Source organism: Pagrus pagrus (assembly GCF_965226575.1).
Source record: "Pagrus pagrus genome assembly, chromosome: 8".
Lineage (NCBI taxonomy): Eukaryota > Metazoa > Chordata > Actinopteri > Spariformes > Sparidae > Pagrus > Pagrus pagrus.
Genome location: NC_140192.1, coordinates 24,116,921 through 24,133,137, shown reverse-complemented (window position 1 = coordinate 24,133,137; position 16,217 = coordinate 24,116,921). Strand labels below are relative to the sequence as shown.

At 39.8% G+C, this 16,217-nt stretch overlaps 2 protein-coding genes across 2 annotated transcripts; one reads left to right on the top strand and one right to left on the bottom strand.

The window, feature by feature from the left end:
* Nucleotides 1-4,786: 4,786 nt before the first annotated feature.
* Nucleotides 4,787-7,622, bottom strand: hspb11 (heat shock protein, alpha-crystallin-related, b11). Its single transcript, XM_084359061.1, has 5 exons — nt 7,395-7,622; nt 7,168-7,274; nt 5,166-5,234; nt 5,031-5,074; nt 4,787-4,939 (listed from the first exon to the last, which is right to left on the bottom strand). Exons 1-5 carry the CDS (start codon nt 7,484-7,486, stop codon nt 4,847-4,849), a joined length of 405 nt encoding a protein of 134 aa, XP_084215187.1. The 5' UTR covers nt 7,487-7,622; the 3' UTR covers nt 4,787-4,846.
* Nucleotides 7,623-7,675: 53 nt separating this feature from the next.
* Nucleotides 7,676-14,115, top strand: smn1 (survival of motor neuron 1, telomeric). Its single transcript, XM_084359060.1, has 8 exons — nt 7,676-7,813; nt 8,313-8,384; nt 9,107-9,226; nt 10,425-10,616; nt 11,497-11,676; nt 12,207-12,281; nt 13,502-13,609; nt 13,858-14,115. The coding sequence occupies exons 1-8, from the start codon at nt 7,766-7,768 to the stop codon at nt 13,912-13,914; spliced, it is 852 nt and encodes a 283-aa protein (XP_084215186.1). The 5' UTR covers nt 7,676-7,765; the 3' UTR covers nt 13,915-14,115.
* Nucleotides 14,116-16,217: the final 2,102 nt, after the last annotated feature.

The window sequence follows — 16,217 nt, the reverse complement described above, 5'->3', positions numbered from 1 at the left end:
TGACGCTGATAGAAGTAAATGCTAAATTATTTAATGTTCAAGTGAGAGTATTTTTTTAGTTTTTCTACCACGCTTCTAGCAAGATCACAAATCGTTGGAATCACGTACAATTTTGTAGTTTAAACACCATTTATGAGTTTTTAAGTGACACAGATGAGACAGTGGCTGATTTATCTGTTTCATGATTAATGTGTGATGGTGACACATGATAAACACAATCGTGGCCTCACATCTGTCTTTTCCAGCATGAACAATGGCAGTGATGTATCACCTATTGTGAGTCTGGGTTCCTAAACCTTCATTTAGTTTGTCTTGTGAATCCACATATATGCTCCCACACTATCCATTCTTGTGCTGTTTGTGCATGGAAAAGAGTTTTAAGTTATTGCAAAACAATACACAGGTCTTATGACGTGAATATTTGCAAACAAGGTGATTGTTTTCACTTCAAAATACACGTTTAAATATTTTTAGCTATAAAGCATTTGCATCCTTTAAGGTCCCATCTGTAAAAAAAAGTTTAATTCCCAACTCGTCAAATACTGACGCTTTGGAATGGTGTCTGACCCGTCTACAATCCCAAAGCGCCAGTATTTGTTGGGAATGACACTCAAAAATAAACTTTTCTTACAAATAAGACCTTTAAATTCATTTCAACAGTGAGAATCTAAGTCAATATGCAACCACACAATACTAAACCCAATATATTTTATTATATAACCTGTTTGTTTTTGTCATTCTCTGGATCTTATGAAATTCAAACTTTGTATTACTAAGAATATTTCAGTGATCGGTAAATTCATCTTGCAAGGCAGAGCACTTGCATGTTTCAAATCAGGTGTCATGTTAAAGGGTAACTAATTTTACACATTAAAGTGTGTTTACAAGGGGGTACTACATACGGCACTGCATATGTGAAAAAAGTAGTAAAAAGCCTTTTGTGGCTCTAGAGGAAGCTGCATGTGATCTGATAAATTCCCACCAGTGATGTCACTCATTGGCTAGGTTGCATTGTGGGTATTGTAGGCTCCAGGTTTTGAAAAAAGAAGAACAATTTGTTGAATTAAAGGTGACATCTCTGGTCCTGCTGTATCGATTTTGATCATTTGTTTTTAAACTGTCCATAATGACTCCAACAGTGTTATAGGAGGGCAATGTGAGACCAGTGGAATGCTTTTCACAGCCTGTTGCCTCCATTAACCACAATGCTCGCTGGAGGCAATTTATCAGATTATATGCAGCTTCCTCTGGAGCCACAAAAGGCTTTATTCTGCTTTTTTCACATATGCATTAGGACTCCCAAGACCTGTAAGCACACTCAATTTATAACATTGGTGGAGTTACCCTTTAAGTCATACAATTGCGACCAATCCACTCAACAAATATTGTTTTTTGTTTTTTTTCTGGATGAACACAAACTTCTGCAATGGGTAAATCGTAGTTCAGGGTGACTGTGTTGATGAGCTGTAATGGTTGTAATCTAATTGTCTAACTTAATTTTCCATGGCTCCATCTACAAACTTAAAGAAGAGATAATGTGTGTCACTGCATTGTCTAAGGGTGCAGAAACCGGGACTTTGTTAAGGCAAACCTTGTGCCTGAGCCATGCAGGAAAAGAAACACTATTTCAGTGTGTTGTGTTAATTCCCACTATAGAAATGCGCATAACACTGTATACACTGGAGAACACATCTGACAGATACCAAGGGCAAATGCAAATGTTGGGATTCGCTTTGTGCTCTGTGTGTGTTTGGAGAGAGAAAGATGGATTAAAGGGGTGGACGGAATACAATAAAGGCAAGTATTTTTAAGAGAAAAACAAAGACAAAAAGCGGTGATCTCCCTGTAATGTCTATCTCTCTCCCTACATTGTTCATCTAACTTTGTGAGAGTTAGCTGGCACTGCTCCACTTGGAGACAAACAATCCTTCCTAGCAGCAGCTCCGGCCATTTGGCTCTACTATTTTGGAGCTATTCCACTTCCCACAAGGGCAAAGTAGTTTGTGAAGCAAAAGTTTAACTACTTCACCCACTCAATACTCAGAGGCTCACATAGACTACCAGGCAGATATATATGCACAGACTGTGCTGGTCAGGAATGTGTGGCAATCTCCGTAATGAGGCTTCTTGAGATTACTCAGCGAGCCACCATTACTTTACATTACATTACCGCGGAGTGTCAGGACAGATTTGGGTGCAGACAGACTAAGTGGAAATCTAAGGTGAGGGGCTGGAAGCAGTGGCACTTAAACTGAAGTGCGAGATAAGTGTGTCACCGCCCTTATTCTGGGATTTAGCACAGAAAACAAGGATGCAGCACCAGGACAGTTGATAATGCAGCTATGGGTGCTGTTGCAAATTTCTAGGGCTTAAATCTACAAAATCAAATGTTGAACAACTTGCACAAAGCCTCTGCGAAACAGCAGCGGTATTAGAATTGGAAATAAGTTTCAACAAACAAGCTCAGGTGCAAACACGGGTGATTTGAAAAGCAGGAAATGTTTGTCATTTGTGCATCAGTGCTCATTCGAACACCTTTGCTAATTTACATTTGCTGTTGACTGAAAGTCTGTTTATCTGAAAAAGTGAGTCTCAACAAACAGACTTGTTTACTGGTGCTTTTTGTCAGAAGCAGATGGAAAGCAGATTCATCTGTGTTCACGCTGAAAGGTACATTAGGTGAATACTTCTGGTGAAGAACACCACACCAGCATGGACAATACTGCAGCTGTAGTCATGTTAGTCAACACTTACTATTCATTACATAACTTCAAAAGCAATGTCTCTGGATTTGGAAATAAATATGAATGCGGTTGATATATATTCAAAGCTGTCAACTATACTCTTTGTCAATCCCTTATTATCATTCCCCAGTCCTCTTAGGCTTAAATAATGAGAAGATTGTTTTCCTTTGCCGTCTAATCATCTAATTTCGGCCATTACAGCGTTTCCTTCCTCGCGCAGAGGCTCTTTCCAGCTCAGCTTCTGTCATAACTAAGCTGATTGGACCAAATCAGAACTGAAATCAAATTAAGGCCCATTGTCAATGTGTGTGGCTCCGTCACTGACATGAAAGGAGGACCACACAGAGGAGATAACACAAAATTCAAAGTCGCTGGTTTGACATGAAAGAAAATAACAGAGCTGGGTGGTTGATGGGATTTCTTACACAAAATAACAATTTAAAAATCTTCACCTACACACACTTGATTGTACGCAATAAAGATGTTCTGATCTGCTGTATGAAAGAAGTAAACAGCAATTTCAAGCAGAATAGTTTTAAAAAATGATTTTAAATTCACATTATGGCATTATTTTTTTCATAAAATCGACCGTTTTCAATTATAGCAGGCTTTTTGGGAAGGTTGTGATATGCATCTTTTAGAATGGACTCAGCTGAACATACAGAGTTTTGGTCCAGCAGATGTCTCGGGGTGACTGGACAGCAGTTAGGCAGCCGTCAGAAGACACTGGGTGATAATTTAGCCCTGCCCTGCAGTGACATGATAATAATGCACTCATATCCTGCTGTGATTTTCCTGATCGGCTGACAGTCAAGCACAAAAGAGCCTGAATTCATTAGTAATGGTGAGGCGCGTTTGCAGACCAGTTCAACATACAAAAAGGGGATCTATGCTTATATATTCGCAGAATACAAATGTAATAAATTCACTTTTTGAACTGTTGTGAACAAAAAAAAATGTACTCCTATGAATGCAAGTTTCATTTCATGGCCCGACCCTCACCTCGAACATTATAATAAATATTCCATACCGGTAAATAATAGATGAGTCAATAACACTGTATCAGTTTCTACCTTGCCCTCATTACTCATTACACTCACATACTCAAATGTGCTATATCCCAGCTATACCCCTAAGCAATTAGTTGCTCTAAAATATCAGGGGGCTAGTTATTCAGGCATGTATTTCATATTTTTATTGGTTCATTCGGAGCCCTGCATGCAGACCAGGCTACGGCAAGCACAGCCTCAGCAAATCCCCATGCTCCTCCACAGTCAGCAAAGTAATTGAGGAGGGAGTCCCAAAGGGTCCTCGCACACTGCTGAACACTTTGCTACCGACAAGTTGAAATGGCAACGGAGGTAGATAGGAGTCAGTGTTAGTGTGGTACAGGGGGTTGCTTGAATACTTTGTGTGAACAGGCCCGCAGTCTTTAGAGACTCGTTGGTTGGCTGGGAAACCATCTGCTTCCCCAACCCCCCAGCTGCATCGCCCATGGTTCCTCATTTCTATGGGGATGGACATCTCTGCTCATTGGGGGGGGGGCTTGTACGGAGGCCAATTTAAGACCCCACTGCTCAAAATTAGTTAATTAACTCTATCTCTCACACAGAGAGAAATTTCCTTTGTAAGTAATTCTACCATTCATCGCAATCCAACTGTTTTATTCTTAAGCTCTGCCAACTATCAGCTTTTGAAATTAGCAGGAACAGTTGAATGTGGGATAAATCCATAACATTACATAAGAACAAATGGGTTCCAGCTCATTTCAGGGTTTGTGGCCAGAAAAATGCACCTTTCAGTCTTATGCTTTGTCTGCACTGATAAGATTAAGATGATACAATTAATTTTGTTTTGACATAAATTAATTCATTCTCAAAATCAATGTGACTCACAAATTCATTCATTATGCGTATTAGACCCCCGGTTACTGTTACAGCTGTCTGCCACGAGGGAGAAGATGTCAGTGTGCATGTGTTATCGAGACTGACTGAGCATATGATGAGATCTACTCAAATGTACAAGTATCAATAATAATGCCACAAAGCCATTTATATATGAAAAATGTTCCACAAGCGTTTAATTCACAACAATAAAGCATGTCAATTTTGCACACTGAGTCTGTGCACGGAGACAAAGTGGTCATATCCTGAGGTGATGATAAAACGAAGGTGGGTCGCACTGCTTCCTTTTAGCTGAAAGAAAAAGATTGAGAGATGTTTTGTTTTATCTGTTAATTATATTTATTCATATGTTTTACATAATTATATTTTCATTCGGACTTACTGAAATAGCATTTGATTGAAGGTGTCCCTCCGTATGTTCAAATTCTGCAAGACAATCAGCTTGTTTATTCCAATTGAAATTCTTTGGCATCAAAACAAATGTGCAAACATACACTACAGACGGATGGCCCCTTACCTTTCTCTGTAACAGCCTCAAACTGAGAAGCATTTTGTGAGGTGTTCTTTTCTATCTTTAGATGCTTGACTGCAAAAGAAAAAACACAACCAGATATCTATAAATGTATGTATAATTAGGGACGCATTAGGGATGGATTTTTTTTCAGCTGATACCAAGAAACAATAATTACCTGCTTCTCATGACCGATACCGATAAGATAACTGATCATTTTACATTTTTGTATTTTAAAAAGGAGTTCCTAACCTGTAGTTTACGCACACCTGAGGGCAAGACAGACGAATACTTGGTGAGCAAAGACGGATGATTTAATATTCTATAACTCGAGCGACATTTGTTGTGTTAAAACTCATCTTGGATCCCTTGTACAATATGTATTGCAAATTACAATTTCCCTCTCAAACTGTAGAAAACGTTCATACTGACGACAAGTTTGGCTCTTGGGGCTACAACCAGGGCTCTACCCAGGTGCGTCATTTTGATGTCATGAGTGTGACAACAGCATGCACCGTGCTGCACTTCTTCTCCGTGGTTACTGACAGATTGCAGATGAACTTTAGAAGAGCATGCTGCTACCTACTGTGTTGGAGTGAGTAAATGTTGCATTTTTAGGTCAATGAAAGCAATTTGGCTTCATATCTTTAGTTCCATTTATCGGCTATAATTGCACAGATACTGATATCTACCGGACCAATATATATCATGCATCCCAAATAAACATATATATAATCTCAGGTTTTGGAAGAAAATGCCTCTAAATTTCACCAACGCCTCAGAACAAGATTATTTTAACAATGATGTTGTCAAATGTCAAAACATGTCAAATGTGTCGCATGTGATAAAATCACATATAATGCCATGCTGGCTGCATCACGACATAGCTGTAGGGATGGTCGGTCCAGCACTCTGGTCCAATCTGAAGTATCTCAACAACTACTGGTTGTCATGAAATTTTGTACAGACATTCATTGTCCCCTGATGATGATTCCTAATGTCTATCACCACAATGTGGATAACGTTTGTTGTTTTGAGTGAAATGTCTCAACAGCTGTTGGATGGATTGCTACACATATTCAAGCCCCGCTCAGGATAAACTTTAGTTATCTCCTGATTTTCCATCTAGCACCACCATCAGGTCAAAATTCCGATTTGTCCCAATACTTTGGTTTATGAGTAGAGTATTCACATCAGCATCAGCTGTACTTTATGCTTATTGCTAATCACCACATGATTTGATGCCAACATGCTAAACTAAGATAATAAGCATGGTAAACATTATACTTCAGCATGGGGGCATTGTCATTGTGAGCATATCAGCATGCTGATGTTTGGTGTTCAGCTCAAAGTGCAGCGTCAGTGCTGGTAGCATGGCAATTGTCCCCCAGACTTGTTTAAGAATATTTATTCTAATCATGTTGTTTTGCTTCAAATGACTACACAGTCAGTTCTTGTCCAATATTTTTCAGATTAAATCATTTTTGACCATGTAAATCACAATGTTATTCTCATTTACTGTTCTATTTCGAGAGTTTGAGTGATAGATACAATAAAAATGCATGTTTCTTGAATGGTATTAATATATTTAGGCCTCTGCACTTCTAAATATTAAGGGTTAGTCTCAGAAAACTGAATCCTAATACAATATGTTGCAGTATAGCCCTTGTATGCGCGTGGCTTCATTCTAAAGCACAAGGCATGGAAGAGTAAAATGTCGGTGAGCTGATAGCTGATCAAACATGTATTTGTTCTTCAGCTTTACAATGTGCTTGGCTGTTATTTGCATGTATTCTGTCCATAGATTCTGTCCATTAAAGAGATTAGGCAAAAAATATAGCTATATTCAGACTGATCTAACACTTAAAGTAGTGATCCAGCTGTTAATGATGTTAAATTTAACACGGACAGAAGCAGTGACAAAGCCAATAATTCCAATACTTTTTTCTTTGTTTTTTCTTTTCTTTGACAGTAAGTACAGTATATTACACCATCACAGCCTCCATACCATTGTAGCTGTCCACTGTCACAGCAGAAATCGTGGTGGGTTCAGCAAAGCGAATGATGAACTCCTGAGGAAACATCCCGGTGGACATCCAAAAGGTTTTGGTGTTTCTGAACGAAGGGGACAAACAATCGGTTTGGGTTTGGGGTTCATTAGCACTTAATTAAGTGAACACCTGACTTTAACTTTCACTTGGCGTTATTTCATGAACAAGTAAAGCCAACACTCACCCGTCAGTGATGTTTTCTGGTGGGTGATTCTCATCGCTGCATGTAGCGACGACAACTGTGGCACCCGAAGAGCTTAGAGAGGAATCAATCATCTTCACTGACTCTCACAACACAGCCTGTGATCTCCAGAGCTTTCCGGTTCAAGAAAATAATGGTAATTTCGATGATAACAACAGGCCCACACTGTTATCTGCTCTGTTTTCGGCTCCTGGAGAAGTCGACGGCTAGAGAGCTAACGCCGTTGCCAAGCCAACCACTGCGTCGCAAGATATATACGTCAACATGACAATAGTGCGTCACCATTTCCGACACACGTTGCCCGTGAGTTGTTTAGCAATTAGCAGTTAGCAGTGAAATCTACAACTCTTCACATGGCGAATGGGTGCGACGACGTCTTGTTTGCACGAGGAACTGGGCAGGTTAGTTGAGACGCACTAAGGAGCATAAGACGACAACACGTGTGGACTTTTTGTTAGACGTTATAGGTTTGGTTGAGATGCTGTGCTAGGATGCTAAGCTACAAACCAACGTTGAGTTCGCTGAAGTTGGGGTAACAAAGGGGAATTGAAGTGGAAAAATAAAACCAGAAATCCAGAGTGTACTTTTAGCGTTTCATTAGTCGAGATACTGTAAACTAATACGACGTCTCGGATATATATCAGGCGTATTAGCTTTAGCTGCACAAAGATGTTGCACGTTTGACTTCCTGTAGCATCCTCTCCACAGTGCAGGACGCAAAGATAAACAGGTCAGGTGAACTGCTAAACATAGCTGCACTATAAACAAGATACAAAAATCAAAAAAGAGTCGTCAGTCCTTTTGCATCGTATCTGTGTCGTTTTGCATTGAACAGGAGGGCTTGTTTAAAAGATGACCCTTCACCTGAAGATGCTCTAAATCTGTTGTTTTCTTTTTCAGAGTGATGATTCGGATATATGGGATGACACGGCATTGATAAAGGCTTATGACAAGGCAGTTGCATCATTCAAGGTAAAATAGGTGCCCTGCAGTGTGTGTGTGTGTGTGTGTGTGTGTGTGTGTGTGTGCGCGCGTGTGTGTGCGTGCGTGTGTGCATGTGAAACGTTTATGTTTGTCTTTGTCACTTATGTTGATGAAGGTTCTCAGTCATCCAGGTCATCAGGTCTGTACTGTAAGCAACTGGACGTGTTTCAGTTTCTTGAAGACGTTTCACCTCTCACCATTTACTCCTCTTTCAAACCATCTGTCTTCTCTGGCCAAGATATTTACATTGTTGTCCTCAAAGGAATGATTTTTCTAGTTCAGATGTAAGTGGACAGCAGAGTCTTGACTCTAACCTCTCTCAGGTAAAGACTCTAAAAGAATCCATCTATGTCAAACTGGAGTGACAGTCTTTGAACAGAGGAGGTGGCCTACAACATTACTTATCACCCACCTACCATGCAGTACTGAGTTCCCTCCCGGACAGCCATTCACACCTGGGCTCACCTAGCCCTAGCAACCCACAAGTGGCCCTAACGACTCTGAAATTCAGAGCTGACATGTGTCCTTAACGACTCTGTAAGGACACTCCCAAACAGAGCCTGCAACTCCCCTCCAGTTAGTTAGAACTTAAGAAGCCTCTTGGATGAGAGGTGAAACGTCTTCAAGAAACTGAAACAAGTTCAGTTGCATATGATACAGCTCTTTTTGAGCTTTTCCACTTATGTTTCTGTTCTTGCTTTGTGTACCAGACTGCCCTAAAGGGTGAAGATGAGCCGCAACCCTCCAAGAAAAACCAACCAGGAAAAAAACGGAAGAACAACAAGAAGAACCAGAGCAGGAAAAGAACCAATGCACCACCAGATAAAGAGGTTTGTAACTGAAGCTAAAAAATCAAGGAAGAAGGCATAGAGTTCAGTAAATCTATTGACAGTGTAGGAGTCTCGATGACAACACTAAAATCAGCACAGTAGGTGGCATTTTAACTAGGGATGCATGACATATATCAGACTGATAACTTATCTGCCCAATAATGGAAAATTTACATTATTGGTTATCAGCTGGTAATGGAATTATAGCTGATAAATGGAACCGATAATACAAAGCCAAATTGCTTTAGCTGACTTAACAAGTGCAGCATTTACACACAGTATGTGGCGGTATGCACCTTTTTAAAGTTGGTTTGCCAGTCGCCAATAAACACAGAAGAAGAAGAAGAACAACAACAACAACCAATGCTGTTGTTGCATTCATTACATTGAGCTGCTGCACCTGTGTAGAGCCATGCAATGTAGACAGTAGCCACACATGTCGCTGGAGTGGGCACTGTTTTTCAAGTTTAAAAGAAAACAACACAATTGTAGTGTGCACTACGTATTCGCAGAGGAGGGGAAAAGTCTATTAGTTTAACACAATAAATCTTATTAGAGTTATGAACAATAAGTCATCCAACTTTGCCTGCTACATCTTTGCCTTTTCTACCCTCAGGGGTGCATAAACCACAGGTAATGACCTTATTTTAAGAATACAAAAATGTGAAATTATTATCGGTATCGGCCGTGAGAAGCAGGTAATTATCAGTATTGGCTGAAAAAATATATATCTGACATAACTGATATTCTTTGGGGGGGGCAGTGCCAACACTGATATTAGAAAGTAAGAATTCAATATCTGCTGATACACATACATTTTTTGCAGTGATCTCTGAAATGTGGTTTTCAAACAAATGTAGTGGAAGCAGCATATAAACTTGATTATCTAAAATTACACCAGTGCATTTAAATGGTACACTTTTCTCAAAATGTATTTCATTATATTTACCCCAAGCTTCTTTTTCTGCATTATATTCTCAACAGATACAGTTTAACCAAATACCAATACATCTATGATGGGCCAATAATTTGGCCAGCTGTTATGTCAGTTGGGCTGTAGTCACCACATATTTCAATGATCAAAAATCAGTGTTTCTCCCACCTTTTATATTATATATTGAATTTACTTTAGATCAGGATACAACCAAGACAGTATGGTTACAGTTTCACTTTAATTACAATTTATGTTGTGTCACAGTGGCAGGTTGGGGACTCCTGCAGTGCATACTGGTCAGAGGACGGCCAGCTCTACGCAGCTACCATCTCCTCCATAGACGAGAACAGGGGCACTTGTATAGTCGTTTTTACCGGTTACGGCAACGAGGAGGAGCAGAACCTTGAAGACTTGCTTTCAGAGATTTCTGAGGGTGATGAGGAGACAAATATAAAGGTAAAGGGAAAAAATACTTAATTTCTGCTTGTAAAATTGTTATGAAATACAGTTTACTCTGTATGTTTTATTAGATTGTACTTGTTTTTACCTTCTTACCAGGTTAATGGTGGTGCACATTGCATCTCTTGAGTCTGTTTTGTTTGGTGGTGCATTTATATTATTCTCTCGTGCCAAATTCACAAGATATTATGTCATGTACAAATAGCAGTGACTGACATTTTTCCCTTTTAGAGCCATGAAACGATTTGTCGTCACTCGCTCAGAATCAAAGGAAAATGGCTTATTTCTAGACTGACCATTTGCATTTTCAATAGTAATAAACTCATTTCACAAACTATCCCTCTGGCAGTGAGCCAACTCAAACCTAGTAATATTTTTATGACCGCTAGTGAAGTAAGGCAGCATGATCCCCTGATAAAATTCACACTAGGTTGTCTTCACTCCACAAGTATGCACACCCAAACACCACAAATGAGAAATGAGACTAAATAATAGCCAAGTTACCTTTTGTCTGGCCACTAAAGACTGAATATAATAGCAGAAAATTACTCACAGCTGAGGTCACTTGAGGCAAAGTAAGAAAAATGAAAATTACAGTACTTGATCTTTATCAGATAATAAACTGCAGTGAAAGTTGAAAAACTGCTCACAAAGTGTAATCAATCCAGGGATTAAGTTGCAATTAGTAAAGCACTTGAATCTTATGTGGATAAATTAAATTAATTTGACTTTTTTTTTTTTTTTTTTTTTCAGTTTTTACTCACTTTTGATCTTTTTCATTGGTTCCAAAAAAAAGAAACGAGAAACAGAAATACTTCAATCACCAATGTAAGAAAATGATATATCAAGACTAAACCAACATGTCTCTGCAATCAAGGTAAATGAGGTCGAATCATCAACAGAGGAGAGTGACCGGTCAACTACACCAAACCAACAGAAACAGCATCCCCACAGTAAACCCCAAAAGTCCAGAGGCCACAGGGAACCTCCTCCAATGTGGGGTCCTGGTTTCCCCGGGTTTCCTCCAGGCCCACCGCCCATGCACTCATTCAGACAGGTAAGAAGGATTACTCAGTACCTTTCCCCATTAGTCAGCACACATAATGAAGTGGTAATAGAATGTCTTCATGCATATTATTGCTTGAGATTAAAATGTAAAAATTGAGATTAAAACGATTTAATCTATTTAATCTTATTTAAATTCACTGAGAGGGTTAGCTCGTTACTGCAGCAGATTTCATAAAATAATGAAATTTGTACAACGTGAACAATAAAATTAAACTAAAGACATTTATCTTTGGGCAATTGGACCGGATAATAATAAATTGCATTGCCGTTAATGTGAATAGATTTAAACTCTGTATAAAGTCATAAAAGAGAGAAGAAGAAGAATATTTTTTAAAAGCATATAGGTTAACTTTAGACATGATATACATAGACGCTGCTGAGACTTATTTAATGGAAAGTAGAGTTCACTAACGAGGGTTGTTTGAATCGTTTGTTTCCTTTTCAAGCAAAATGATCTGGGGTACTGAGATCATAGTGTTTTGTTTTTTTAACCCTTTTTTCTTTTGTGTCCTCTCCAAGGGGGGAGGCAGACGATCGGGTGGTCATGGGCCGGTGCCTCCTTCCTGGCCTCCCATGATGCCTTTTGGTCCACCAGTGAGTTGCATTTAATCTTTACACTAATTTCAAATGTATACACTACAGCAGGTACTGTTTAATTGCAGAAATGGGCTTTGCAATTAACAGACAAGTTTGAGGGGAAAAAAACAGTGTCTTGATAAGGTGATGGATCATTGATGGCATTGATTGTTAAGGTTTCTGGAACTCTACTGGACAAATGGAACCTTATTCTTCCAAAAGATATTTCCTTGTTTGGTGCTTTGATGATGGTGATTGAGCGCTGTCATGTAGGTCAAAAATCTCCCATATGTGTCTAATGGAGTGGAAGAGTCTGGTGACCCTGGAGGCCATAGTGTATGATTCACATCATTTTCATGGATTTTTGAACAGATCTTCTTTATAAAGCAACACCAGCTTGATTTTATCCTGTTGGCTTTTTGCAGGTTCATGTTAAGTAGGTTCAAATAATATTCACCAGAAATGGCAAATTCCGAGTTCAACAAAATGTACCAGCCTTTAGGTACTCAACAACAAACAGTGAAACATAAAAATTCAGTGTGTTGCAAAGTTCAGTTTCTCAACTTTGTTCCAAGTAAATCCTCTTCCCAAACAAAGCCATACAAAATCTCTGAAAATATGATCAGTTCAGTTCAGGTTTCCCCCCCATGGGTCAACCTCTTCTCAAACACATCTCCTGAAATAGGAAATAAATGTAACATTTCCAACACTGTCGAGCTACCCTTTATGCCAGTCAGTTTATTGTGTTCACGTACACAGAATGAAAAAAAAAAGAATGGTAGGAGAATCATCGATCATGCTTTTGATTGAAATTTAAAATTTTCAACTAGAAATCAAAACTCTGACACCCCTAGCAGTGATCCTTTCCTTTATTGCAGGGCTGGCCAAAGTGAGGCCTGAGTTTTCTAGAGATGAAAATAACAATTTTTTAATCAATCGTGATATAAATCGCTGTTGATGCTGCATGATTTTTTTGTGAGGTAAAAATTATCTTTAGGTATCTCTCAGATCATTAATTACTGATTATTTTTCATAGTCGGAGCACAGCAGGCAGAGTGACACTTTCTGCAGGAAGACATCATCTTGCATCATAGCAATACAAAATATTATTATTATTATTATTATTATTATTATGTTTGCTTTTTGCCCGCCATTAGAAGTTTCCGTTTTGGCCCTACAATGCTTTCACCATTTGCATTGTGATCACACTCTCTCTTCTGTTGATGTCTCTGTCGCAGATGATCCCTCCACCTCCACCAATGAGCCCTGACATGGTGGATGATGAGGCTTTGGGCAGCGTGCTCATCTCCTGGTACATGAGTGGATACCACACAGGATACTACTTGGTATGTGCACAGAAGCTCACAGGAGCTAACAGAAGCTTTGTGGATTTCCAGCTTTTATTTACAGTCTCTTGCATTAACGAAGAGCAGTGGGCGTACTATATGGTAATGTGGACCCTGTTTCGCCTTTTTGGTTAAGTTGCTTAATTTTCGCTGCCATGCTTCTCAGCTAGAGAGCATTTTCATCAAATGCCTCCAGCTTCATAATAGGTGGGAGTCCTTGATTTTTAAACACCATATTCTTTTTACAGGGGTTGAAACAAGGACGCAAAGAAGCTGCTAATTGGACGAAACTGCACCACAAATGAAATGATCAAGTCAAGATTTCATAGCTTCTATGACTCGGGGGCATCACCTGGAGCAGCAGCCATCCTTCCTGGTGTGCCTGATGTTTGTCCTCCTTGTTTCAAACAGAAGTGTTATAAATGAAGTGTACATGCCACGTGAGTTCAAGGAGGAGAGTTTTGTATTCTTTGTAAATAGATGAAATAAATGGTATCAAGAGCACAGCTGATAACTCGCTCAGTGTTTTTTGTCTGACGTTGTAAAATGGATATTTATTGGACAGATCTGTGTAATTATAGACACTACACCATTGATTAGTCATTAGAATTATATCTTTGCTTATTTATGTTACTTGTTCGCTGGAGATTAGATAATGCATATGTGACAGACTCAATGACGTGGTTGTAATGGCGAGTATTGTCCAGCAGAAGTCAGACTAGTCTAATGTATTCCCATTATAGGAAAATGTGACATGAATACATAATAGCATGGGGTTTAGACCTGTACAGAGTCACAGCCATACAGAGAGAGAGACACCCTCCACTTCTAATTGTGTGTCTGCTATACACTTGTGTCTCTTGGCATGCTCAGAATTTGATTGCAAGCCAGACTTGAGTCCTGCTTAAGCCCCTCTGGTGCTTTCCACACAGTTAATTCAGAGAATCGTTCCAGTGTATGCCTTGCATTCGAGCTCTCTCTGTTTTCCCCGAGGTGTTCCCTCGTACACCAACCCAATATAGGACCGCATCCATCATAATGTTTTTCAACTCGCATCAGATCGGTGCATATTTCAGGCTGATAGTAAGCAAGGTTTCGAGTACAGACGGTATGACATATTGGGCAAGTTGCGCAGATATATATGGATTCTCAAACAAAGTTGTGAAGACATTAAAATTTGTCTAAGGTATTTCTCTTAACATCTTCTGCACTTTACAGCCTCAGACTTGCAAGCCTTAAATGCAGATAATTTAAGTTATACATGGTATTTGGTGTGGAATTGGAGCCTGAGGTCCATCACCCTCTCGATAGCTTTGGATCTGCACACTGGTCATTTAATTCATCTTGTTGTCCTTAAACTGATCCTGGAATGTCTGAGGTTTAATAACCTAAGAACAGTAGAAGAAGCAGGGCACCAGTTTCAAGTACTGTATGCAAGTGTATATTTAGAATATAGAAAAACACATGTAATTACAGTGCAAAAAGCCACAATCATGCTGCTCAGCCTGTAGTGCTTTCGTTCCATGAAAAGGAAGCCAAACTGATTTCCCATAGTTCTGGTGGTTTGCTGCCTGCTTACACCCACTCCTCTGGTTCTTAACCGGTGGCCAATTGATCATTGCTGTGTGTGTGTGTGTGTGTGAGGGAGAGAGAGAAACAGAATACGATTTTGTGGTACGATGTAACAGCATGATTGTCTCCTGTTTTTTACACCATGTGATCTTCCTCCAGCTGCTGCACGGCCATTGCTTTCTGTGTGAAGAGCGGCCCCTTTGTTTGTGTACTGACTGTGGTCGGCATTTTATAGCCCACTGTGACTGTGTGCCAGTGTTGACTGCCGTATTTGATTCTCACTGTAGCAGTCACTTTTGTTTTTCTGCCTGTCTGTGTGGGCAAAGGAGAGAAAGCAGGAGAGAAGAGAGTGACGGCATCAGGGGAAAATGTAGTTTGTGGGATTTACAAATAGAATATGCACTATAAACGAGGGGTGATAAACCAAACCTATCTTTCCCCCACAGATGGGTTTAAAATCTGCCACGGCAAAGCCTGCGCATAAGCCCATTGCTTGTCTGACTCTGCAGCAAACTGAGCTGCCCAAAGGGCTCGGTGGAGCCCAGTGAGGAGTTAAAAGGGGGTCAGACCTAGCTTGGGAAAGCACTGTTCCCCTCTGTGACTGTCTACCCCCTACTGACCAGAGCGGCATGAGGCATGTAAACATAATCTGCATTTCACATAGTCCCTTCTAGGGAACAGACAGACATCCAAGTGAGATCACATTGCTGCATGAGTTAGAGCGCCTTCAGCTATTTACTCAAGCTCCCGACATCAACAAACATCCTGCTTTTAAATAAGACACTTGGGGGGAGATTAGAGAAACGGGGGGCTGCACAAGAACCTTTCCCTTTCTCCATAGGGACCGAGCACCTCATTGAAGAACTCCAGTCATAACTATATGTTAAAGATTGAGGTGCAAACGCTGTTAACCCCAACAGAGGTGAGTATGTTATTATGTCTGTTGTGTTTTTTTGAGACGAGAAAAGATGCATTTGGACTGTTGAGCATAATAGGTAAGAGTTTGGTCTGCGCTAAATCACTGGATTAAAGTGTA

What these genes read in the sequence shown, in the direction of transcription:
- smn1 (XM_084359060.1), top strand. Translation starts at nt 7,766, where the DNA reads ATGGCGAATGGGTGCGACGACGTCTTGTTTGCACGAGGAACTGGGCAG. An exon ending in TTGCACGAGGAACTGGGCAG is followed by an intron (nt 7,814 to 8,312) that starts GTTAGTTGAGAC and finishes TTTCTTTTTCAG; the next exon opens with AGTGATGATTCGGATATATG. An exon ending in ACCACACAGGATACTACTTG is followed by an intron (nt 13,610 to 13,857) that starts GTATGTGCACAG and finishes TTCTTTTTACAG; the next exon opens with GGGTTGAAACAAGGACGCAA.
- hspb11 (XM_084359061.1), bottom strand. Translation starts at nt 7,486, where the DNA reads ATGATTGATTCCTCTCTAAGCTCTTCGGGTGCCACAGTTGTCGTCGCT. An exon ending in TGAGGCTGTTACAGAGAAAG is followed by an intron (nt 5,075 to 5,165) that starts GTAAGGGGCCAT and finishes ATTGTCTTGCAG; the next exon opens with AATTTGAACATACGGAGGGA. An exon ending in TTCAATCAAATGCTATTTCA is followed by an intron (nt 4,940 to 5,030) that starts GTAAGTCCGAAT and finishes TTTTTCTTTCAG; the next exon opens with CTAAAAGGAAGCAGTGCGAC.